Genomic DNA, 27,786 nt, shown 5'->3' with positions numbered 1-27,786 from the left:
TTCCACACATCCGTGACAGACAAGCACGGAGACGGGTGTGGTTTGCGTGCTGCTCTGGTAAAGACACTTGTTTCGTTAATTGAATGTCCAGTGCCGGATTCGTCCCCTGGATTCCACTGAATTTGTTTGTGTTACAATTACAAGATGAAATCCTTGAAAATTGAATCGTAACAGCAGATATATATACATATAATAATATACATTAACATGATAAGTGTACTAGCACCTTTACCCCACTTTGCATCAACGAACATTTCTTTTGTTTTATTATAACATGTTTGTTTTTGGGTAAGAAGAGAAACCGAAGGGAGAGATACTTGTCAAACAAGAACGTGGGTCATCATACGTGTACCAGTGCCCCCCCCCCCCCCCCCCCTTCCTTCCCTCAGTAAATACTTCATTTAATTTATTTTTAACTCAAAAAAAAAAAAATGAGACAAGTTAGAGGTGCCACAGAACTGCTCAATGTCTCAGGTCTGAACCAAAATCTTTTTTTTTCTTTTTGGATAAAGTTGTCTCTGTCCGTTTGGCTCGGTTTTTATTTTTATGTGAGTCGGACGTTATATCAGAGGTCTCGCCTCTTGTTCATTTCTATATTAGTATTAGTTGAAAGGAGCTTTGGCTTTAGACACCATAACTTGGGCCTGCCGCGTAGCACTAGCACCGGTAAAACTCGACGTTGTTATACTACACAATATTATATAGTTAGTCACTGTTGCCAGGATGGAGTCAATACTGTGTATGTGTACTCGCAACATACGACACGAATCAGAGACTTGACTGGCATTTCGTTTATTACATGTAGGCCTACTGTTTCTCTGTAATTTAGTGTAAATGAAAGCAAGAGTGCCTTTCCTGCAGCCCCTCCCAGCCTTGCCAGAAATCTGACCTTTGACTTTGAATGTAAAAGTAGAGCGTATTGGGAGCATGTAATGATTAATATATATGTCGGCCCACATGTTGTTAGCTTGTTATTTGGGGGGATTCTGATGATACTGATACACTCTGTGCTACCGCCCGTAAAAAAGCAATGCTATTGTTAAATACATGTATAAATAATGTAGACCTACTCTGATTCTCCAAGCATTAAAAACAAAAAAAAACAAAAAATATTTATTCAAAAATCGTGTTTTCTTTACTTTGTTTAGGGGAGGGGGCAGTTGAAGAACTTCTCTTGACTTAGCTTGAGGAGAAGCTAAAAACATTGGGCAACTTTGAAATCAGGGGAAATAACGGTGAAAACCCAACAATCGTATTACATGTATTATGTAGGCTATTGTCCGTGGCAACTGATCAGATACAATTTGAGTTTCGATTCCTTTATACATGTGTACAGTGTATTATGATTGATCACAAACCAAAGACTGGAGCTGGAACTGTGGTCAGTGAGCTTTAATTAAACAGACTTTGTGGGTCAGTTGCACATTCCCCATACAATGATACATGTAGGCCCTATTCCGTCAATTCATCTGCGTATGAGCCTCACACTCCGTTGCAGTGGGTCGCAGATTTCACTGGACCGACGCGATACAATCCCTGTTGCGTGTACTGTTATAGAAGGGGATCAAGTAATTAACGAGTAAAAAATGGGATCGATTTTACTTAATATGCAGAAACTCGAGTCCGATCCCCGATGGGAGCAATGATAGTACATAACTTCTCTCTTTGAGCCAATTAAAAAAGTGTCCTCCAAATTTGGTGGCGCCCTCTTCACAAAAGCGCACTCTTTGCGAACAGAGTTACCCTACTTGAGTTTTACAAAATCAAAGTGAAACTAGCAAGTTTTTTGGATAAATTTCGGAAGAACGCTTTTTTAAAATGGTTACGCTGACAAAAAACCTCTTCCGGAGGAAAGGGTGATGGTTTTCTTTGTTTAATTTGACTTTAGAATGAAAGGCGAGAGGTCATTAAAATATAAAAAAAACTAAAACTCCGCACTGAACGTACCCGAACTGCTGATGAACAGCAGTCGATCTGCGCACGCAAGGAGGTGCTATTCCTATTCTTCTTCTGGAAAAACGAAAGAGAGCTTCAAAACAGACTGCAGCGCCATCTGAAGCAAAGAGCATACTTCCTGCGGACACTTTTTTGGCTGAGTGGCCCATCTTGTTATGTATTATCATTGATGGGAGGGGGGAAGAGTTCAATCGAGTATTTCCATTTGTCTGTTGGGATAATATGTGCCCTATTCAGCCAGAGTTGAAGCTGTCCACCTTCGACTTATTCAGTCGGGCAGGGACAACGCCAGAGCAAGTACGAGCAATCTTGACGTCTTGTCTAATGCCATTTGCTTTTTATTCTTTACAAGTTCAAATGTTTGAGAACAAATTTAGAGATGTCTTTGCGAGGCAAATTGTTTTAATGAAGAACTCCACTACACTACGGCCAAAGATAAGAGGTGATGCAAGAAAGTAACAAAACACAAAAAAGGAGAGATTAGGATGATAATATAGACGAACGAAGGAGCAAACCATATCAGAACACCCGCCAACCACCAACAGCAAGGATTAGAACCAGCGTCATCTGTAGTACAGCACTGGCACACTGCAAATGTGTCTGCATCAACTGTCTGTGGTGAATAACATTACAACAATGTGGAAGAAACCTATTGATCTGTACCTGTAAGATATGAATTTTAATTAATTTTTTTTTTAATGTAGGCGAATTTTTCAGGCCCATCAACATAATTTGGATTACTTTGTGAGGCAGGCTTCAACCCTTCCCTACCTATCAGGACCAAATCGGGCTGAGATGGTAACAAGATCCCAGCAAAAACACCAAGATACTGGTCCTCGATAAAACATGAGAACTGATCTTGGGTTTCCAACATGCAGTAGCAAAGTGCCTAGCCAGTCCACCACAGAAACCGGTACATGTACATCATATGAGAACACAAACACAACAAAATTGGACTTCTGCCAAAGAACAAAACCAAAGAAAACCTTTCAGAGTTTACAGTAGCTTTTAATGCTTCAGCTTAAAGAAGGCTGCTGTTTACATTGAGGCTTGGCAAGAAAAAAAAAAAAGAAGAAAAAAAGTAGATGTATATACAGGAGGAGGAACAAATGATAATTATTCCTTTATCCAGTGGGAAAGCAGTGAGCCAGTAAACACTGCCAACCAAATTAGTCTCCAGGATGTGTGTGGCTGATCCTGGTGGTGTTTCTTGACGGAGAAAATCCACAAGTCCAAATTAAACAAGATTAGTAACTAAGATTTCACACCAGAGTAGAACCATGCTTCCCAATGAACCAGAAAAAAATCAAAAGCCCTTTGCACTGTTAACCATCATTATACTGAGAGGATCCACGGTGATGAGCCCATCACAAAATCACTACAGCAGCACATGAAGTACTCGCCCACTGCAAGCCTGTGACCTACTACTTCTGTGTTGTCAATGTCGAGACCTTGGCCACTTGTACCAAAACACACACTGCCCCAAGCTACTTCTGGTTGTGGTATCAGACAAACACTGGGCATTTCTTCAGCGCTAAATACCAAGTAGCATGTTCATTATTCTGCCAGAGTTCTGACAAAAATGTTTAGAAGCTTGACTTCAGCTGTGTTGAGACAAACAACTTGACATATACCACCTCACAATATGAAGTTTGGACACTAATGTGGGGGGGGGGGTTAGAAAAAACAATACAAAGGACATTACACATGAGAAAAACGTGTGGAGAAAATGACAAAGCAACATGAACATATCAAGCATCAGTGATGAGACACAGACACTTCCCAATCCCCCCCCTTTTTTTTAAACACTTGTGTTCAGCCCCAGTAATGAACATTCATATGAAATGCAAAAATTTTGCTCCACTCAAGATTTACAAATGATAAAACATTATCTTTCCGTTCCCAAAGTTGCAAAACAAGTTCTGATGGTTCAAAAATTGTTGTGCAACAACATCACACTTCCAAATTGTTCCCCAAACCATGTCTATCAAGAGCAGGACCTGTCTTCTTAGTTTGGAGCCACCTCAACAAGCAGCAGGTCATCAAACGTAATGAAAATGTGACCAAAAGGAGCAGAGCTGACGATTTTACTGGCTGGTTAAAAGATTAAGATAATTGTTTTTCTATGACAAAAAAAGACCTACAGACTATCATGTCTCCATTTTTAACGCATTCCTTCCTTTCGACCCCTTTATTAGCAATGTCAATGAAAAATTAAATTTTCATCCAAATTGCTGAAAAATAGGCTTAAGTGAAAATAGAGTAAATTCTAAGAACTAAGGTTTTTAAATTTTAAAAATCCATTGATAAATAAAAAAGTTATTGGGATTTTTGTTTGCAAAATTTTGGGGGACCTCCATATAGGAAAATATCGCCAAAATGTGGGACATGTCTTGATGTATTTTGAGGAAAAACTGTTCAAAAGTCAGTAATGAATTGGAGTATATGAATAAAACTTTGAATCTTCATGTGATTTTTAGTGCAGAATCTAGTTCTGCTATCACTTTTTCGATGTCTTTATTACTTTGGATCTTACAGACATATATGCGTGAAATTTGTTGAATTGCGTGACATCGTTTTTACCGCGACGCGATCACCCCTTCTAAAACTCACTGTAAACTCAGTAAAGCGGTATCGGAAAATCCCGCAATGAAGTCATCGGTGACCTATTTAGTTATAGGCAGCCAATCACATGTCGCCTAGCGATCACGTGCCTCTTGCATGCCGGCACCTCGCCTTTGGAATGCATGATCTAGTTTCCAGCTCTAGTGTTTTATCAATGCATGGGTGGTCCTTTTAAGTTGGTATGTAAAATGTACTAAATGCAGAGATCTGAAATTTTACAGCAATAAAGAAGACATGTGGGGCGCCTCTGTGGTCCGCTTAGTTTTCGAACCGCAGAGGAAATTCGCACAAACACTGCAATTTCTCCGGTTCTAGAAATCGTCCGGATTGTACGCTAGCAGGTCGTAAGTTTAACCTTTCCTCTGATTGGTTGCAGAGTTTCATTTATTTTCGCCAACGAGTTTTCCCGTAACTATACTTAGAAGAGAGTCACTTCTGAATCCGAGTGGCCCAAAAATTACCCCTCGCGCGGAGGCCGATTTCTGGCCCACGGCGCAGCGGGCAATTGGCATTGCTACCTTTGTTCATATGTTGGAAGAGAAGGAGGGGGAGGGGGGGGGGAGAACCCTTTCACTGTGACCATTCCTTATGCATGAATTTCAACAAATACTGTAGTGACTGAAAAATATTTGAAACAGGAGTAACTTATAGGCCTACTTATACACCTTTAAGAATTTTCCCTGTCAAAGCAAAAGTATCCCAACAATTCCAATTACTTTCCATCTGAAGTCTCAAGCACAGGTTGAGAAACACAAGAGTGGGCTTGCCTTTCAAAATTTATCAAAAGTAATCCCAACCAAAAAATGTGGAAGAAAATCTCTAATCAGCATACCCACGTGGTAAAACTAGAAGAACCTTACAACAAAACAAAACAGGGCTGCCTCGAAAGTAAGAACTGTACGACCATGAAGGAAAAAGGGTCATAAGTGGAACGATAATGTGCGCAGTATGTTGTGAAACCCGCTGGTCAAAGACTTAGTGGACGAACACACTAGAAATACTTTTCATTAGAATTTCCAGTTTAAAGAGGCCAGTCTTTTCAAAATACAATTGAGCAAATTAAAAAGTTGTGAATGTAGATGGTTTTTAAAAAATCTCTCAGCTGTATCTTCCAATGAAAAGACAAACATGTTGCGGTAGGAAGACGGCCCAGTGACAACACTTATCAACAAACACTACAGCCTGTGCATGAATCAACAATATGAATATGGCCTAACCACGCAATGTCTGAAAGGGATATTGAACCACAGACACGTATTGAAACATAAACCACAACCTGTAAGTGTAAAAATAAAATATGCCAGCTTCCCTTCACTCTCCTCTTTCACCTAAATGTCTGTGTCTCTTTCAAATAAGCAATGAGATGAAACAATATTCTTTTAAAATCAAAGATGCAATAACATATACGCTGAAACGACAGTCTTATAATGGAATGCAAATACAACTGATGAAACTGCAATAATAAAGTACAACATCAAAACAAAGTTGAAACCCAGACATGAGCTATTTGTCAAAGATGAAAGCAGATAAACTTGAAAGAGAACAACTCCATAAGAGGTTTTACGCTTGCACAGAGAAGCAAAACAACAAAAAACACAAACTTTGATACCTATCACACCCTTGTCCATGAGTAAAATCAAAATGACCAATAAAAATAAATAACAATAAACCCTACTTGGTGGCTCCTCAATCAACTTTATATACCTGACCTCAAAGATGAAAACTTGGAAAAGCGACTCAACATTATTATGCATCATACAACATCAATGTCCCCCGACAACTATAGCTATAGATGTTCAGTGCCCCTACATGTCCAACATGGCACCTACATATGGTGTTGCCCCCAGTAACCTTGAGCTACACGCAAACTTACTTCTTGTTACTTCTACTCTATTGAAATCAACTCGGCTTTAAAAGATTTTATTCCCAATATGGCACACACCTCCTGCTCAAACTTTGAAAAGCCCGCGTCCCTGAAATAGTGACGAGAGGAAACATGCTAGGTGTAGGACTCTGGTAAAAGATAAGTATGGAGACAACCCCAATTATCACTGTTCTACGTGACTGGGTAACATTTATCCCGTAACAAAGATAATAGTCTTTTTTTCTTGCCCCCTCCCCCAGTCATGTCATCTCAGAAAACCATAAAGTTCATTTCACAGGAGCAGCTCCGTCATCTAAATGCCGTCAATATCAATATCATCATCCTCTTCTTCCTCAGCCTTGTGGCTCCCATTGACAGCAGCAGGGGAAGCCTGCTTGACTGGCTCCACTGTGACATCACCAACTTTTTGTGTGTTGGAGTAGATGATCTGAGGATAAAGTGTTGAGACTCAAATTACCCAGAATGAAAGTAAAAACTTCAATTAAAAGTATTTAGTAGTAATCAATTGCCCCCCCCCCCCCCCCCCCCGGAGTGATATAAAATTGCACTCAACATGAACACTAAAGTTCAGTTTTGTTTTATGTATCTTTTATGTTTATCTATAGGTGATTTTCACTTTATTTCAGTCACAACATTCATTTCTAGTCTGAACCATTCACTATTCACAAACTTTCCTAAAATTGTAAGCATAAAAGTTCATTTTTCTAACAATAGACTAGACTAAGAATGGGCAGAGTGACAAGTAGAAGTACAAGCAGTACTTAACAGCAACAGCTAGTATCAAAATATTCGCCACAGAAGGCATCCAATTTATCATTCATATTTCGAAGAATCTGGTTTCACGAGGATTAGGATTTTCCACAGTAATGCCTTCTGGAATGAGCCCAACAAAACAATGCTCACTCAACTATTCATCTAGGTCTTCAATACAAACGTTATAGCAAGAATGGAAAGCATGTTGGCTTTTCAAACAGTTTCCTATTTTGCACATCACTGAACAAAAATCTCCAATGAAATTAAGACTGCCAACACGCCCCTTTAAAAAGAAAAAAGGTGTATTTACCTCATCTTCTTCATCATCCTCCTCATCTTCAGACTCCTCTTCGGCCTCTCCCAGCCATTTAATGAATGGCTGAGCTTCCTTGAGAACCTTAGCGCTTTCTTCCTTGCTCACGTACTTCTTGGTTGGCTGTTGACGAGTGAGCAATGACTGTTAGTGCCAGTACATGTTCACCATGGGAAAAATAGGGGCAGAAAGCACCACTCACTACAATCACCACATTAATAACCACAACCGACATCCCCCCCCCCGAATGCTCTGGGTGGTTGGTGGGTGCTCTGGTGTGATTAGCTTCTTCTTTCCCATCGAACATCTATCGTCTTTATTTACTCTCCTTTTTTGAGTTTGTTACTCTCCTGTATCACCTCTAATCTTCGGCACCTGTATGACCATACTATGTTGCAAGTGCTGTGAAACTTTTATTTAACTCTTTTTTATCCTGGCCGTACCCCCACGGACTCTCTATCCGTCCTGGGGCGGCGGCACCATATGAGTTGGAATTCAGTGCGAGTGTTTCAAAGCGCTGTATTTCTTATATTTACTGGTACTCAAAGTTTTTAAGGAAATTTGGCAGTTATGTTAGAAATTGAATGCAGTTCTTGTAAATGTATGTGGTTAGGAATTACACCAATTGCACCATGTAGATTTTAAGGTGTATTCCACCCTCCATCTTGACCCTGGTTGCAGGCCCACGACGTCCTCTTGGATTTACAGATCCAGCCCTACCCATCGGTAATGCACGAATTCCAGTACTGACCACTTCACCATGATCTGAATTGCTATTAGATGAGTCTAATTCCTGTTAGTTATCATCCACAACAGAAATTATGATACTTGATTCAAAGTCACTTTCATCAAATTACCCCCCCCTCCCCCCAAATCCAGTGCCACTTCAAAAAGTGCTTCGTCCGTCAAGAACCTGTGTTTTCGAGACACCTTTCAAGATTCTACACCATTCAAAAACAAAGAAACCGCTGTTCATTGTGAAATTTAAATATTCAGACAAGCTGGCATCGCCGTATTTGCGCATTTTCGTAATTACAAGCAGAACTAGCTGTTTGACTTGACCGTATAGTTGTTCCGAGTTGACTCGTAGCCCGGACTGGTCCTCCTCGTTACTAGTATACTCGTAGCCGGGATAAAAAGAGTTAAAAATAAGGTGCACACAAGTTCTGGGCACTGAAATTTGTAGCAATGACACTACAACAGTATTCATAACAATGGAGCTATAATTTTGACAAATGTCCCTTTTCTTTATCAGAGCTTCCAACAGCTGATGTCATTTTTAGAGGATTTTCGGGTCCAGGGCAGCACCCTGGCAGGGGGTTGAAGGGGGACGGCGCCCCCCCTTACGTTTGAGATCTTTTGGTTTCACGGCATCCTAAGTGTGTCATTTCTGGCTATTTGAATAAATTTAACAAGAAAATAAGAGAAAAAAAAAAACATACTTTGCATACACAATTTTCTATTGTGTTAATCCATATAAATCCAAAGCCATGCATTCTCCCTTGTACAGATACTGTACATCCACAAACAATAGTATAACAGCTAGATTTATAAAACTTGTGATAATCCATATAAATCCAAAGCCATGCTTTCTCCCTTGTACAGATACTGTACATCCACAACAGTAGTATAACAGCTAGATTATAAAACTTAACAGTTTATGTTCATCTTTTTTTTTTTGCAAGTGTTGGTTTGCACCATATAATGTGTAGAATCCTTATTATAATAGTATAACAGCTAGAATCTAGATCTAAATAGCTTGACAGCTTATATTCAACTTAAATCCACAACAATAAGTACAAATAAACAAGTCTGATGAAAAATCAAGCTGTCTTCAGAGTTTTCTTTTCTTGGCAGGCCCAAGATCTATTGAACCACAATCGTCATGTCTTCCTTTTGTTTACAGTGCTGGTGCTCTGCTTGTGCTTTAGAAAGTGAAAGTAAAAGACACTGTTTACACTTTCAAATAAAAGAGCATTTCCGGTATGGGTTGGCTATTGTTGACTATTAGTAATTACCGAAATTTTTTATTTCGCATTTTAAAAAATAATGGTTTAAAATTATTTTTTTGGGGGGCACGTATTTTCACGAAATTTTTCCATTTGCGGAATTCTGCTAATTTACCGAAATCCGCAAAATTGCGGAAGACTGGAAGCTCTGCTTTATTGAACACTAATTTCCTAACAAAACCCCACAATCTGCAATAAAGGCTGGAAACCCCTCCTCAAATTCCCAACTGATTCTTACCTTTTTGCCCCATTCCAGAATGAGAGCCTCTTCCACAATGTCTAAATCATAGAGCACTTTCAGAATGTGGCTGGTTTTAGGCAGCAGAACTTCTGGATACTCCTTGGCAATCAGAAACTCGATGCCTCCAAGCACTGACTTCTGAGCTTTATGATTCTTGAGGCAGAACTGAAATCAAAATATGTACGTAAGATTCGGGAGTCAGTTGTAGTTTGAGTAAGAATTTTAGGGCACTTTAAACATATATGTCCCGAAGATTAGAGGTGTTACAAGCGAGTAACGAACACAAAAAAGGAGGAGAGATCAGAAGGAGCAAACCACACCAGAACACCCGCCAACCATCAACTTTCTGGAGTCAGAGAGCATACCTGTCAATAGTCATTACAGGAATTTAAGAGAGACAAATCATGACTGCTGCAAGAAATACATGCATCTTTGTTTGATCCTGCTTAGCAGGACGAGTTGCACATAGTAGTGTTTAAAAAAGGAATCTCTCATTTTTCTTGCAACAAAGGCAAATCCACCATCCTCCTATAAAAAAAGAAAACCATCAAGACTTAAAACCCAGTATGTTCCGCATCTAAACTAAGCGAAGATAAAATGCTGCTCTAGTTCTTTTCCAACTAATCAATTCAACATGTTACTTGAAGGAGGAGAAAGAAAAAAAATGAATATCAGGAAATCGTGAGGAGGAAATCCAACTTTTACATATTGACTATTCACTCATCACTTAATTGTTCGATTTGAACCTTAACAATTTTTCCATTACTAGCAAAGCCAAAAAGAGGCAGACTTCCCCGAGCATGGAACTGACAAGACAACAAAATTGCAATCTAGAAAACTGAAGCATGAAATAATTCAAGTCTTCTTACAGACACAAGTACACATGATTGTTCACAGGCAACTGCAAAAACAGAAATCAAGATTGAAGATTAGATTACAAAATTCCATGAACTATTGAAATTACTACACATGCTTTCATAATTATGCTAAAAGAAACAATGTAATTTAAAATCTTTCCACAAAATCATGTAAGACTGTAAAAACCTTAGCAGAACCTCAAAAGTTTGGAAAGTGTTTAAGTCCCATTTCATGAATGTAGACACTATAATCCTGTGCCGACTTTTGAGTGAGGGTAAACCCGATGCTTTGGCCATAACCTAAGCACTCACCTGCAAGAACAAATTCTTGTATTTCTGAAGTTGTTGAAGAACTTTTTCGTTGAGAAGCAGCTCTACTAAGATGATAGGAACCTTGTCCTTCACCTCAAGCCTTTCAGATTCAGAAAAGACTTCCTTGATAGCATTGGGTTTTCCAAGATCATCTCCATCTTTTTTCAGCTGCAAACAGAAAAAAATATATATTAATAAATAAATTTTAAAAAACAACAGAAGTGTATATGAGAAGAGGTAACTTGATATCACCATTGCCTTTCTCACCCTGCACCGGGGTGTAGGCCACGGACAAACACCTTCCACCTTTCTCTATCCTGGGCTAGCCTCTTGATGTTATTCCATGTCTTCCCACTTTTCTGTACATCGATTTCTGTGATTCTTCTCCAGGTTCCGCGCGGTCTTCCGCTTGATCTCTTACCCTGTGGGTTCCAATCCAAAACTTAAACTTTGTTATGCAGTTGCCTGACTTCCTGATAGTATGTCCAATCCATCGCCACCGCCTTCTTCCTACCTCCTCTCTGACTGGGATCTGTCTTGTTTTCCTAAACACATTGGTGACCCTGTCTGTCCATCTGATCCTCAGTAACTTTCTTAGACACCTGTTCAACAAAACCTGGATCCTCTTTATGCAAGTCTGAGATGCGTTCCATGTCTCACATCCTTACAACAGGACCGACTTCACATTTGAATTGAAAATCCTCAGCTTCGTTCGAAGTGAGATATCTCTGGTCTTCCAAATCCTATCCAAAGATATGAAAGCAGCCTGTGCTTTTCCAATGCGGATACTTGTAGGTACAAAAGGAAATATGTTCATTTGACATTACCCATGCTCTGTAACACCACAAGAAAGACTTACAAATACTTTTTGTATGAAAGCACATTGTTAAATTAAAGCCACCCCCTCCCCCAAGAAATTTTAGGAGCAAAGTGCCAAGAAGGCCCAGCAAATACACAAAAATTCTCTGGTTTGCTGCCAAGTCTTTCAATTTTCTCCTTAGTTTAATTTTAGTAAGAATTTTACGGCACTTGCAACACAAGGTCATATAAGTGCCGAAGATTAGAAGTGTTACAAGAGAGTAACAAACAAAACAGAAGGAGGAGAGATCAGGACGATAGATGTCAGATAGGAAAGAAGGAGCAAACCACACCAGAGCACCCGCCAACCACCCACCGATTTTCTTCCTTTAAATCACTTCCTTTTGGTAAAATCAGAACAGATGGGAATAAAGCTGTCCTCCAACCATAATGAAAGACTTGTACAATGACCAATACGATAAGCAGTCAGTCATCTTACTTTTCAAGACAAGGATGAAGAAACCAGACTATACATTTTTGTCTAAGGACAACGCGCACAAAGCTCACCTTAAGCATTTCATAAACCATTTGAAGGCGGTCTTCAGTAGACTTTTCCAGATCATCCGTGAAAGCTAAACCCTTTGCAGCATCAGACAGTTCATCCATTCTCTGCTTGATAGCCTCCTCAGTGAAGTCATCACCCCAGTCCTCATCATCATCAGCCCCATCAGCCTTTTAGGGACAAAAAAAAAAAAAAGAATGACTTAGCAATGCAAAAGAAACAAACAAAAATGCTTAATATTAAGTAGAGAGAAGAAACAAGAATTTTCAGCATGCTAATTCAAATCTTTGAGGAACAAACAACCTGAAAGTCAGAACTTCACGATCAATCATAGAGCTCATGTAGGGGAATCCGAAATATTTCATCATTCCTTCAGGTAAACACATTCTCAGAAGACCTTTTTTTTCTAAATTGCTTTCCAAACATTTTTAATCAAACACAAAATTGAAGCAATACACAGAATGTTTTACCCCTTATTTCTTGTATAACGTGAGATGACAGGACTTAAAATTTTTCCTACTTGCAGCTCGTTGATGCAGCCTCGCTGGACCGAGAGCCACAAAATAGGTTCGGTTGGCTCGCTATCTATTCCAATCCAATAATGAAAAGACATGAAATTCGAGGCCGATACACTTTTTCGAAATAATAGAACAGACTTCCTCTTAGCTGATAAGAAAGAAAATATAGCACCGAAACGATTTTAAGTCATTTCAGCACTTTTTTCTGTCCCCTTTGAAACCTAAAAATGAAAAGAAAAGTGCTCCGCTCACTTCAGCATATGTCTCTTATTTTCACTTCTATAATATGTAAAAATACATAACTTTCAGCATTTCTTTGCAGTACTTGGCAACCTACTTGTGAAGTCTGAATGATGCTGTTGTAGTTTTTTTTAACATATGGCCTATGAAAGCTGGAAAATTGTCAATTTCACATGATACCTTCGATATTGCATAATCACTTTTAGAAACCCCAAACTAATATAGATCTAATTGGAATAAATCTTCAATATTGTATCACCATCTGATAGATTACTTTTTAACCTTCAGAAGCTTAATGGGCCATATATGGTTTGTATGTGTTTAGTTGGAAGTTTTAACATTTCCCTTTGGTGGGGTGAGGGCGTAAAAATAGGTCAGGGAAAAGCCCTGGGCCAGTGGTGGATTTTGGCTCAGTAGGAAAAGAGTTAACATACAAAGTACATCCTTATCCTGACAAAGAACGACGAGTGCAAAAACAAAAATGGTTTTCTTTTGTTTTTGTTTGAAAATCACAAATCAAAACTGTAAAATTAAATTACTGAATGACATGACCACAAAGTACTTTGCAATTATTTTGGAAAAAGCAATTTCTCTATACAAGTCTACTTTTTTGTTTAACAGAATTGTTTCAAAGAAAATACAATTCAAAACTTACAGATGGCAAATTCAGGCATTTTCCAGATTCCCTCATGGCGGCCATCTGTTCCTGAGCAGTGCTGGGAGTGCTTTCTGGACTTGCTCTATCCTTCTCCGAGTTCTCTTCTTCTTTCTTTGCACCCTTCTCCTTCTTTCCTTTCTTGCCTTTGCTTGGGGTCATAGCATTGGGATCCTTTAAATATCATGGGAAGAAAAAAATACCATTGGTTTAAAACAACTCGTATGTTGTTCACAATAACATTCAATTTTTAGAAATATCCCTGAAAAAACTAGTAATATTCGAAGTTCATTCACTCGTCCTTCACCCCCCCCACCATATATTGAACTTCAAAATTTCACTACCAACATTTATTTTTTTACACCACCAGCATCCCCAAGTTTGCAGGACTAAGCTCCCTTCTAATCAAATGACTCATAAACCAGTACAAAACACCATTTTCCTACTTTTAACACATTACACCCTAACTCGCCTGGAACCGCCCGCGCCGACCCAGCATCTTAAGAAACGAAGTCTCGCCTTAACGAGACTCTGGGGTCGAGATTTTGATTTGCATAGTCATAGCAAACAGTTTCTTCTTTCGTTTGATACCAAAACGAAATTTTTCGGGCCAGTAGTTTTAGTATTAGAGCTGAACGAAGTGCGATCGCGTTACCGACACTTCGAAAGTGTCTCGACTTGTTGAAAAGCGACACAATTGAGTTCGAAAACGGAAATAACGATGGATTTGAGCAAAAACAAGCATGTGACAAATCAGATGGCTCAGATTTTGATGAAAACGTTGTAGCAAGAGTTTGGGGCGATTCAGATTGATCAGACGTAGTAGTCTAGATGTTAGATCTAGGGCCGGACCACGAGGCTGAGAGTGAGAGTGACGGGTCGGACACCCGATTGAACTAAAGTTAGAACATTTCCAACAATTTGCGCATAAAGTTATATTTTTCTGAAACTATATTCAAGTTTTCTTTTTAACTTATTTTTTCAGGACTTTTGGAATTTGTTTAGTATTTTTTAAATGTGTTTTTTAAACGCTTGTATTCACGAGAGGTGGGTTCCTTCCCCTTGCTTAGGATCTAGGAATGGACTTCCCGTCCAGGCCCTTAGGGTGTAATGTGTTAACACATCCATTTTCACAAGCTGAAGGACGGAATAAAAATACATTTTTGACAACTTCTCCATGTTGTTGCTGAGCTTTACTTCATTGGAATTTTTCAATTAATTTTATATTTATCCAGTTTAGCCACAGCCGTAATTTTGAATAAAGGGAAGGCTCAACATCCTGAAGGTCAGAACTTCATCATCAATCATAGAGTTCATGTAGGGGAATCCGAAATATTTCATCATTCCTTCAGGTAAAATACATATTTACTGCACCCTATCCATAATATAACCACAGGAAGGAGATTAAATCCATGGTCTATCAACAGGTAACAATGGGCTGCTGAACTAGCCAGGGATCAAGCAAGTTTAGTCAATAATGCAAAACGGTTCACTTCTCTACTGCAGGTGGTTGGTCCTACTTTTCTTTCCCTCTATTGTTTCTGTCCGTCTTGCTTATTCCCTACATTATAACCAACATTGTGTTGATGTGCTTCTCTTTACTCAAACCAAAGACACCCTCAAGGTGTACCCTCAATCTCATATAGCACGATAGATTTTCTTTTAGCACCCTTCACCCCACCCCCGGCCATATATTGAACTTCAAAATTTCACTACCAACAACACAATATTTTAACACCACCAGCATCCCCAAGTCTGCAAGATTAAGCTCCCTTCTACTCAAATGACTCATAAACCAGTACAAAACACCACTTTCCTACTTTTAACACATCCATTTTTACAAGCCCAAGGACAACTACAGTTGACAGAATAAAAATACATTTTTGACAACTTCTCCATGCTGCTGCTGAGCTTTACTTCATTGGAATTTTTCTATTAATTTTATATTTATCCAGTCTTGCCACAGCCGTAATTTTGAATAAAGGGAAGGCTCAACATCCTGAAGGTCAGAACTTCATCATCAATCATAGAGTTCATGTAGGGGAATCCGAAATATTTCATCATTCCTTCAGGTAAAATACATATTTACTGCACCCTATCCATAATATAACCACAGGAAGGAGATTAAATCCATGGTCTATCAACAGGTAACAATGGGCTGCTGAACTAGCCAGGGATCAAGCAAGTTTAGTCAATAATGCAAAACGGTTCACTTCTCTACTGCAGGTGGTTGGTCCTACTTTTCTTTCCCTCTATTGTTTCTGTCCGTCTTGCTTATTCCCTACATTATAACCAACATTGTGTTGATGTGCTTCTCTTTACTCAAACCAAAGACACCCTCAAGGTGTACCCTCAATCTCATATAGCACGATAGATTTTCTTTTAGCACCCTTCACCCCACCCCCGGCCATATATTGAACTTCAAAATTTCACTACCAACAACACAATATTTTAACACCACCAGCATCCCCAAGTCTGCAAGATTAAGCTCCCTTCTACTCAAATGACTCATAAACCAGTACAAAACACCACTTTCCTACTTTTAACACATCCATTTTTACAAGCCCAAGGACAACTACAGTTGACAGAATAAAAATACATTTTTGACAACTTCTCCATGCTGCTGCTGAGCTTTACTTCATTGGAATTTTTCTATTAATTTTATATTTATCCAGTCTTGCCACAGCCGTAATTTTGAATAAAGGGAAGGCTCAACATCCTGAAGGTCAGAACTTCATCATCAATCATAGAGTTCATGTAGGGGAATCCGAAATATTTCATCATTCCTTCAGGCAAAATACATATTTACTGTACCCTATCCATAACATAACCACAGGAGATTAAATCCATAGTCTATCAAGAGGTAACAATGAGCTGCTGAACTGGCCAGGGCAAGCAAGTCTAGTCAATACTGCGAAACGGTTCACTTCTCTACTGCAGGTGGTTGTAAGGCACCACTCGTTGGTCTTATTTTTCTTTCCCTCTATAGTTTCTGTCCGTCTAGATAGCTGCCCACCCCTCTCTGTAGTTATCAGGGACAGCCTTGCTCAAAATCAGGGACATTGACTAATTATCAGGAACACCTTGTATTTGTCAAGAAAAACTTGCTACCGTTTCAGTTTCTTTGCTTTATTTGGTCCAGGGTCGACTTACAACTCATCGCCGAATATTTCGACGCCATCTTTTCAAACGAATGAAAAAGCCGAGTGCCGTGCATGTATATCAGCTGACTTTTGTAGAAACTGCACACCTGCCAATTCTCCCGAATTTTTCGGAAATCTCCCAAATTTTCCTCATTTTCCCAAGCAACAGAAGGCTAATTTTTCTGTTTCAGAAGTATGCTTGCCAAGTTTTTATTTTCCGGGACCGTCGGTCAATATCCGTATTTCCAGGACAACAGCGATTTTTCAAGAAAATCCGTACAAAATACGGATGGCCCGTGACAGTGGGCAGTTATGCGTCTAGCTTATTCCCTACACTATAACCAACATTGTGTTGAAGTGCTTCTCTTTAACCAAACTCAAGCCCCCCCCGAGTTGGCAGCAACTATAGTTTATGAAGGATGTTTCTGGAAGCAATATGTCTTGAATACAAAGGGGGTGCAGCACAAAGATTTTCTAAAAGAACCTCTCAAAGAACTGAAACAATGCTTTCATCAGCACCAGTGGCGACATCTACACTTCTGTGCAGTGACTGCAAAGAACAATTTTATAGAGTGTACCATTTGGCAGTTTATAATCTTTGCCACCATTCACACAGAAAGGGTATGTATTTCAACAATGAAAATGAAAAAATGCGAAAACAAAAAGATTACCTGATCTGGTGGATTCTTCAAAATAAAAGTGGTCAGCTTATGCCTCATGTCAACAGAGCCATTGTATCCACAAGCAATGCAGCGCTGGGAAATAGTGCCACGTTTTCCAGAAACAACCTGAAATATTAAGGACAATTTGAAAAATGAACAGAATTTTTTTATGTGATATCTTAACCCATTGCCCCCCGCCATGGGTGAAAGCAATGACAGGTTAAAAAACCTGACATCCGAATTAGTAAAATGTCTACGCCTGAAAATTACACACGTCGTCAGATAAACACACACACTATTATGAAATACACACATTCCTTCAAGATACATTTACTTTCAATAAACGCATTAATTTGACAATAATCCATCCAATCGAGTCCTGGTTCTGCAAAACAGCAATGTGCTATTCCCGGATGTTAATTTTTTCACAGATGTATCTAACACTCCAAAGTGTCTTATCACAATCCCCAATGAGACACACAAAAGTGTTGTGTCACTTAACAGTACATATTTGTACTTTTTGAACTACAACTGTGGCTTCTTGCTAAATCAAGAGTTCAGCAATGGTTTATGGCACTTGTGAACACATTGTTTGGTGCTGTAGGTTGGGCTGTTGTAGTTGATGGTGAAATCAGCTGGACACAGAAATCTTTCGTTATGTACGAATTTCGCAAAGGACAAACTGTATGCTGCACCAAGGAAGATAAAGTTGGACAATCAGGTCGAAATTTACATGAATTATGCCCCCTAATGCAAAACTGGCGTGTGTGATGGATTCATGGCAATTTCATTTCTAAATTTTAATGCTGTAGTCCTCAGTCTTAACTGAAATAATTTGGCCTGACATAGTTCTAGATAAAGCTATAGCCTGAACCTTTTGAAACAAATGAAACACTGCTTGTTCCACTGCTATTTATCAGTTTATGCCTTTTCATCCCTGGTTCAGCACTGTTCTCAATATTTCCTGGTGGTTTTTTTCCTTCTTTAGTTCGGAATCGCAAACGTATTGCAGATTGGGTTTTTTTATGTTGATTTTACATCCACCTCTGCTAGGATCAGCCGTTTGTCCTCAACTGAGAAGCCTTTGTACGTTTCTTTTGCTCCGCTGTGGTTCACTCTCTACTCAATGGAAATGCGCAGCATAAATGCAGTTCACCATAATTTTTTAAATTCTTTTTTTAAACTGTCACACAATTTCAAGAAAAGCAACAAGTCTCAAACTGGGCAGATTTCATAATAATAATAGACTGAAGGTCAGCAAATGGATGTTCAATCATTGGATTTCATGTAGGGGAATCCGAATATACTTTTCATCACTCCTTCAGTACAATTCAACAATTGAAGTCTTTAACACAGCCACAACATACCAAGTTAGTTTCTGGGTTAGAGCACCCCGGGCAGAGGACAAATTTCTTGATGAACCCATCCAATAGAGTTTGCAGCTTCTCATCGGTATGTGAGCCGTTTACTATGTAGCGGTCATTTTTTGAGTCAAATTGGGTTTGAGCTCCCAATTCACAGCCAAAAAACTTGGTAGGATCTGGAAAGAATACAAAAATTATGAATTCACACTTTACTGCTTTTACAAACCTTCCTATTTATAACTAACACCATTAAAACATGCCATACAGCCGCCACATAATGCTGTTCTATAAATACATGCATCTCAGAAATTTGAATCACCATGATCAGTAGAAATTTACTCATAACATGGCATTAACACCTAAAAGCATCAATAGTTTACTCCCTTGGAATGCAACAAAATCCTAGAAACTGTAATGACAGTGCCAAAATGAAGATTTCCGTTTCTCCTTACAAGGCTCTTATCAAACTTAGAATTGTGATCTCAAGGTATCTTTCTTCTAAACAAAGAGACATAACTCTCTAAATTACAAACAACATCACCAGAGTATCAAGGTCAAATAAACTATATCATTGTCATTGGGCACATATCACACACCTACATTTGCGAAACAGTTGACCCTGAACCTTCCCCATGACCAAAAAAAACCCAACAACTTACAGGTAGGCGGCCTGGACAATGCTTTAGCCACTTCTGTCATGTTGACAATCACAGTTTTGATTCCATTCCCTTTTCCTTCCACCTGTAAAACAAAACCAATTTTGGATTAAAATTCCATGTCGTACAAAACAGTTCAATGCTAGTAAAGTGGTCTCAGGTTAATAACAGCATGTGCCTGGGTGACAAGAAAAGTGTGCTCTTTTGAAAATGTGATATGAACCCCTTCCATGCCATCATGCCAGGGGGTGCATGTTCATACTGTCAATAATGATTTTCAGCTACTCATTAGTTAGGACAACAATCTGAGGTCTCAGAGTTAGTGAATTTGCTTTGCTGTCTAGATTTAGCCTACTCATGACATATAATATTCAAACCCATGGTCTTTGTTAATATCGCTTTCCTCGGTCCTTATCTTTAAAAAATGGTACACAACATTTAAGTATTAGTTTATTTAAGAGGCAGGACCTCCAAATTTAACGTCCATACCCAAAAGAAAAAAGACAAATGGAAAAATTTGTAAGGTGCCTATCCCAGGGACACAAAGACTGAGCTGAGGCACTAAACCCCCAATCCGCAATCTCAGGGTCTGTAGCCTAACCACTAGGCTACCAACGCCACTGTTCCCTATCTTGCCCGTTACTTCAAATTCTTATAGATCTAAGAAAGAAATTTTAAATATGTTGCATTTTGTAAGTCACTTAGATTTTTAAGTTTGGTAAGACCTGTATTTATTATTATATTAATCAACTGCAAGCCAGGCAGTGAACTGGTACTAGCAGCTTCAGACACCCATGTGCATATTGACCAAATACAAATTCATGCTGTACCTGTGGTTCGAAGATTAAGAGCCAGATGACTGCCAGGATGTACATGTGTCATATAAGCAACCAGGAAGGGCAAATTTTGCTTACTTCCGTGACTTCCATGGTACGACACAAAGCTAAAAATTACAAATTTTAACAACACACTAGGTATGTCATGAGGCAGGAAAAGGGTTAAGTGAATTTCAATGGGAAGCAATCTACTAATCTGGAGTGAAACTACTTCACACCTTATCTACATTGGGTTGCGTCATTGAGTTAAGCTCACCCCAAGGTATGAAGTTTTGCTGTGCTAAGTGATCAGAGACAACAACCATCAGAATAACAACACTGCACTCCCACATTGGCTTTCCTCAATGTGTAATTCTGCATCACACTTTGTCCTAATGTCTTTCTCCCTGACAAAGCTGCATTTTCATGTAATAAAGGAGGGCATGTATGCTTCCACCAGTTCCCAACAAGAAGAGTCATTTTATAACAGATGTATTTCCCAAACTTGCCAAGAAACGATTGTGCTCTTAGAAGGAGTTGTCGATTTGGAACAGGCACTTACAAGTGATAATTAAACAAGAAAATTTAGGCTTCGCCTTTCCAGTATGCTTTAAAGCAGCTCATTTTTTTTATCTGGTGCGCTATTAACTGGAGACGGATAAAGAAAAGAGACCAAATTCTTTATTGGCCGAAGGTCAGAAAACAACATTCAATCATTAGATTTCATGTAGGGGAATCCGAAAAATAATTTCATCATTCCTCCAGACCAAAGAAGCATCAGAGAGAAGCAAGCCACGTTGGCCATAAGATCAAGCTGATGCTAATAACTTCTAAATGAAAGATGATCTCCTTAAGAAAAGCTTCCCGTTCAATCTGATTGCTCACTGTTTGGTTGAAACTTGTTCCCAAAGCAATATATATATATCAAAGTAAACCTTGGAATATTTTAGTAACCTCATTCAAATAAACAAGCAAATTACATTATATAAAATTATACAAAAAGATGATTCCTTACCTTAGCTATGAGCCGAGGCATCTTATAGCGGTAGAATGGGTCCAGGTTGCTTCTGTCAATATTGAGAGCCATGGCTTTTCAAAGTTTATGTGAATTGGTTTGCGCTTTCTGTGAATACTGCTGTCTATTTTACTCAGATGTTTCTGGGGGACTGTGAACTTCATAAACGCTTTTGAAGCGGAGACGCCTCTAAGTGCAAATAACTTTGCCTCAATGATTTCTGAGGGCCACACCAAGGGCTCTGCAACAGAGAAGAAAAAAAGATACTAAAATCATTCATATGCTGAAACTGACATAGCATTCATAAACCTAAGCCAAATATTTGAGAAATAAAAGGATGAACCAGTTGCTTACCGCCTTTTCTTTAAATGCCTCAACAGGAAGAAGAAAAAAATATAAAAAGAAAAAAATGTTTCACTACTCCCTTTCAATTACATACATTATTCCAGAAAATTGTTTTTGTTTTTTAGAATCATAACAGATTTAATATGCATACTGACTCCAAGTATAACACACCTTTTTTACACCCAACTCACTAAAAGCTTATTGGGTACAATATCAATCCAAAGCAGTGTAGTGCAAACTCATTTACAAAATGTCAGTCACAATCTTTCAAACTTTCACCATTAATCTTAATTATCCACGGAAGAAAGACAGAACAGCTCTACAGCACATGAAACTATTCAACACTATTAACCAGCAATTGTTTCACAAAAAAATCTTTCCACAGTGTCTATTTCAGTGTGGTACATTGGGTGTCGCATTCAACGAGAAGTTGGCTCGAACGAGGCAATCCATAATCCCTGATTTTTTCCTTTATATCTCTTTGTAAATGTACATTCAATGTCAACGAGAAGTTGGCTCCATCGAGGCAATCCATAATCCTTGATTTTTTCCTTTATATCTTTTTGTAAATGTACATCAGCTCCAACAAGGTTGCAAACAGACCAAAGTCGCTTTCTCAACGAGGTCGCGATAACCAAATAAAAGCAATTAGCAGCCCAAAAAGCGAAAAAAAATTTCTCCTTTCTCTCCATCTCACGCGAAGCACAAGGCCCATCCTCGATTCGTAACACATTGTATTGCGAGATCTAGTGTGCCTCCTGGGAGTCCCAATATGGGCCCCAAAGCCAAGAGGATGGGCGATGGTTAGCCTACGGTAGGGATGGGAGGGGGTGGGTGCAAACGCGATGCGAGCTGTGTGAAACTGGATGAACTCTGGATGGGTAGGTCTAGATCGAGACCATTTTTTTTTCTTCAATTTTCTTTTCTTCCTCTGATCAGAAAATTCAAGCTCCCGCCTTTACTTTAAGTAGACCTAGGCCTAGATGTGAGAGGGTATGTTTCCACACTAGAAATGTTACAGAAAAACAAAATGCAGAAATGCAGAAATGACGGTCAGAACACAGCTCAAACATGCGCACACTGATGCTGTTTGAGATTTCCGTCATCAGGGGAACAACTGTTTTAATTACTGGTATTGGTACATCGTGTAATATAAAAACTTGTCTTTTGTTGAATGCGACACCCACTGTACTTGTAATTTCCCTATCTGTTTCATTAAATCATGTTACAACATCAGCCTCAAGTGAATCTTTTAAAGTTAAAACATGCTTCAGCCCTTGTTTCCCCAAGAAAAATGATTTTCTAATTATAACTGAAGGTCAGAAATGGAAATACAATCATGTCAATATCATGTAGGGGAATCCGTCATTAATTTCATCATGCCTTCAGTATGCTAGTATGTACAAGATGTAATCAATCTGTTTCATTTTGATGTGTGTGAAATAAAGTCAATATGAACAAGCGATGGGGCTAGGGGGCAAATTCTAGATATTTCATGTGGCAACCAAAATCCACAGCATTAATTAACAACCCTCCAATAACTGCATAGGGTGACAGAAGCATATTGGGATACATTTTAAGCATTTTCAGTTTCGTAGGGATTAATTTGGAATTTTGCCCGGGTGCAGCTGAAGCTTTTATCGATTTTAGGACCACCAAGGGATCTTTATCTCTTTCAGGACATATCGCCGATATATCGGTGTGAGTCCACACATTTTGCGGGCGATATATTGACTGTGATTGGGTGCCTCAATACGGTTTCCTTTTAACATGATCCGTCATTCATAATTACTTTTTATTGTTATTGAAAGCTTGGAATGGATTTAGGAAACAAAAACATCTAGTTTCACTTTGTCAAAGCGTGGGTTTGGGGAAAAATGAATCAATTCCTTCTTGTGGTCTTGCATCAAAATGATGTAACCGTACTCAGTGTAAATATATCATAATTCGAACAAAAATTCAAATTACTTTCAAATAAAAAGCGGCGCATTCAGAAATTTATGGATTATGCTCTTGGCCTGTATATAATAAGATAGCTATGCTGATTTGCTTTCACATGTTTGGTGAATTATTTTTTCACTATTAATGACACTATTTCTCCGAACGTTAGGGAAAATAAAGTTGAACTCTATTTTTCCAAACGGTTTCCGATCTTGAGATTTTTTGGGTATTTGCAAGATTTAGGCGTCATCCTTTCATTCTGAGAGGACTGGGAAGAAGCATTTTTTGCATCGAATTCAATTTCTAGAGCTAGAGATTTTTAAATGTCTGAATATTCAGATACTTCAGTTGTGGTTGGGGCAACGTTCCCAGACTATATTTCATTTGAAAATACCTTCAAAACGTACTACGAGAAAACAAGACTGCTTGACCTTGGCAGTAACCTATTTGCATTTAGTCACCCAGCAAAACTAAAATCCTTCAAGTTAAACCTTATTATTACAAATCTCGAGAACGGAAACCATAGGGAGAAATAGAGTGCAAGTTTATTTTCCCGAATGTTCGGAGAAATAGAGCCGGCCAAACAAGTAAGGAAAATTTTGCAGGGGGCCCCCAGCAGGGTCCAGGGACAGCCCCCCGAAGAAATTGAATTTTAGTGCTTTTAGAGGGTTGAAAACGGCATTTGGGAGCCAGTTTGAAGAGATTGCCTAAAACCAACATTTATTTTTTCACCAACATTTTGTCTTGCTTGATTTCTTCACCTACATATCTTTCCACTGCTGGCAATGTTTAAAAGCAGGTTCCCCTTTCATTGCTACTATAGTTCACTTAATTTGTCGTCGCACCATTGATAGAAGGTAAACCTGGGAATAATTAATAGATATTACCCTCACAATACAGTTGCCTAGCGTATACTCTAATTTTTCCTCAATTTTCACGTCTGAATGTCGCATGTCACAACCTCGGAACACCACTTCAAATTATTCTTGATTTTAGCAGTCTTTGCATGTAGATCTATTTCTTCGGCCCTTATACTAGAAATGCCAAAGAAAATTTAATTTTTCGCTTTATCCCTTTTTTATTTGGTACAGGACCTAAGAAAAAATTTTCAATTCTAAGAATTGTGCTGCTTGAATTTTAAGAATCGGTTAATAAATAAAAAGGTTATTGGGTTGTAAAGGTTGGCAAAATATGAATGATCCACATAGGAAAATACTCCTAAACAGTGGACCACGCAGTAGCAGATTCTGTAAGATAATCAACGATATCTCGGTAATTAATTGGAATGTTAGAGAGAAACTTGGCTACCCGATGTGTCTCTGGGTGAAGAAATCATTTCTGCCGTCAGATTAACTAACCATTTCGTAGTTGTTTTATTATAATTAAAATTTTGGTGTATATATTACGATTTTGCGAAAAAGGTGTGTCGGGATGAGTCCATTTTATTGAATAGCATCGTATCACAACATGGGATCTTTAAGAATATGTTGGCAGCGTGACTAAATAATAACAAAGCTTTCTTTGATGACTTTACACCATGCCAACCTTAAAAGATAAGTTAATTCAATCTTGCATGCCGCAAAAATAAAATTATTTTTCCTCGTTGAGACGCGGACACTCCGAGGTGAGATAAGCTCGCCTCGGAATACCCCCATTGCGATGTTACAGGGGAAAAGAGAAAAACAACCAGATGCGCCCGCCCGCCATTGCCCTATTTCAAGTGACCAATGAACGGGCTTGGAATACTCAAGGGGGGATTTGTAGGTCACATACATTTGAAGCAACAGTGAGGGGAAAATGGCCGGCCTCCGCGCGAAGCCACTTTGGATAGGGGGACAGTCGTGCATTTATTATCGGGTCTAAACAACAACTGGACACAGAACGTTCAAATTCGAGCACACTATAGAGTATAGATAGATCTATTACCATCTCGGCTTTAAAATTCACCCGATACGAAAGTGCTCCCAACACCAAAAGTATAGGTTAATTTATGTGTACGAACTTCAACTTTCACATATCATTAGTTTGCCCTTTTTTCCTGATTGGTTGCCGAGTTTCGTTCACATTGGTTTAGAAATAGAGCAGCCGAGGTTGAAAAAGTTAGATACCCACGCTCCGATCCGGTCCAAAAATTCACCCGCAAACGGGGACCAAATTTTCGCCGAGCGGGAAAGCCCGATTGGCATTGCTACTTATATCGAACTCATGTGTCGTAGAACCTTTACATTGATAATTTCTCTAGCCCTAGACAAATTTGCAAAAAAAGTTTCTGACAGTTAATTTCTGTCTAAGATCACAAGTCAATTTACTTGATCAACGCGCAGATTTTCCAGCCAAGGCAACAATCCGAAGATAGACAGAAGGAATGAGTGAATGATAGAAAGGAAATCGTCACAAAAAGTTCACCAGATTTTGATCCATCTGCAGGTTAAAAAAAGTACTGCCGACAAACCCGCAATGAATGCATGGGGCATAGCGGAGTAAAGGCTGATTTCAGGGTGCGCAATCCGGTAAGTCTCTATAACATTAACTTGTTGCCCAGAGAATTAGAGTAAATATCCATAAACTTATACAAGATGATATAAATGCGAGTACGGATCTTTTGCTAAGGAATTTCCGCAGCCCTACATTGTCGCTGTTTTTTACGGAGGGACTTGATAATGATGGAGGAACCAGTACGGAACTGGCAGAAGGTACGGATTTCCGTAAAAATACGAAAGAGTGGAAGCACTGTTACATTCCCTACAATCATTGGTGTGGCTGAAAGACAGCAGTAAAAAAGAGCCAGAAGTAGCATTAGTCTGTCAGTAGAAAGGGGTCCTAAAAAGCAGATGATAGAACAAGATTAGAGAGCAGGAAAGAGGCGAAAGGATAAAATTATAGAGAAAAATATTCCCTCCCCGTCAAGTTTCAAAACGGAGACCTATTGAATGAGAGGCCAACAGTGTAGGCTCTAGATCACAAGAGCGCCCATGATAAAGAAATCGGTGAACTGACCAAACACCAGCAGAGTCAAAAAGACTATAATAGCCTGCCTATGCCTGCATTACTTTCAAGACCTCAAATCAAGTCAGTAAATTTTACAGCACTTAAGTTCCCTCACACATGCATGCGGATGCACTGCTTTTGAGGGCCAAATCTAGATCTAGTGTTCGGTGAAATAGCCAACTTCGTTTTTACACATCATATGAAAGTGAAAGAAGAAAAAAAAAGGGGGGGTAGTGGAAAGGCCTAATTTCCATACGTATGACAGATCTTGATCTAGAATAGAAATCTATCTAGATTCTAGATCTGCAAGAATGATTATGCTGAAGAAGTAAAATCTTCCCTAGGCCTAGAAGCCTTTGGGAACTTTGTGACCTTTGCCTTTAGCCTCAGCCTCATCTAGAATCTAGCAGAATAGTAACTTACTCTGTAATGAAAACAGAATCAAAACGCCTGTTCTGTACTGCTTATTAACCAAATGGCAAAATGTGAGCTAGCATTTGAACAACAGAAAAAAAATCACATAAAAGCCATAGGCCCTACCTTCTTTTCAATGTTATGTCAAAGTCAAAGAGAGTCAACCACATGTGGCAATACCAGGACAGAAAATGGCGGAAAAAGGCTTGTCAGGGCACCACAGCCCCACAATAAATATACGTGTTCTACACTTGGCAACATCTGCATAAACTTACATTCACTACGTTATGGAAAACTAAATATTGTAAGTTCAAAGTGTGGACATTACTTGAGAAAATATATTACCGTTTTGACACAATAAAGTCATAAAAATGCTGTCTGGATCAGCGGTTCTCGGCAAAGTGATGGCGGCTGGCCAAGGGAGCGAGCCTTCAGGGATTGCGTCAACGTCGCTTGGAGGAAGTGTAAGGACACTAATCCTGGAAAACAAGTAACAAAACCAAAATAACGTGAGTAAATATCAAAAGGTTACAACAATTTATAAGAGAAAACACATTAAACTACTGAACATATGGTTAAATATTACGAACCGCCTTCAAAGGCGCTCACCACTTACATTCAGTGTTGTAAAGTGAACTTGCCCGGATGTAAGCCTAGGGCCTTGGATCCGTGACGTTTTTCACTTCTGTGGACCTCGCCTAGAATGTTCCTACATCGCA

At 39.0% G+C, this 27,786-nt stretch overlaps 1 protein-coding gene across 2 annotated transcripts; it reads right to left on the bottom strand.

The window, feature by feature from the left end:
* Positions 1 to 2,943: 2,943 nt before the first annotated feature.
* Positions 2,944 to 27,786, bottom strand: LOC101861564 (eukaryotic translation initiation factor 5). Of its 2 annotated transcripts, none has more exons than XM_005093718.3 (12): positions 27,684 to 27,786; positions 27,413 to 27,546; positions 21,380 to 21,620; positions 19,553 to 19,634; positions 18,897 to 19,069; positions 17,539 to 17,655; positions 13,725 to 13,898; positions 12,317 to 12,481; positions 10,952 to 11,119; positions 9,780 to 9,947; positions 7,530 to 7,655; positions 2,944 to 6,893 (listed from the first exon to the last, which is right to left on the bottom strand). In XM_005093718.3, the coding sequence occupies exons 3-12, from the start codon at positions 21,449 to 21,451 to the stop codon at positions 6,759 to 6,761; spliced, it is 1,380 nt and encodes a 459-aa protein (XP_005093775.1). In that variant the 5' UTR covers positions 21,452 to 21,620; positions 27,413 to 27,546; positions 27,684 to 27,786; the 3' UTR covers positions 2,944 to 6,758. The 2 variants fall into 2 exon arrangements, with proteins under 2 accessions (XP_005093775.1, XP_005093776.1); XM_005093719.2 differs by having other exon boundaries at positions 6,690 to 6,893; positions 27,658 to 27,687.

Source organism: Aplysia californica, unplaced genomic scaffold, assembly GCF_000002075.1.
Source record: "Aplysia californica isolate F4 #8 unplaced genomic scaffold, AplCal3.0 scaffold00068, whole genome shotgun sequence".
In the NCBI taxonomy this organism is placed as follows: Eukaryota; Metazoa; Mollusca; class Gastropoda; order Aplysiida; family Aplysiidae; genus Aplysia; species Aplysia californica.
Note: the sequence above shows the minus strand (reverse complement) of the source record. Positions and strands in the feature narration are given on the sequence as shown.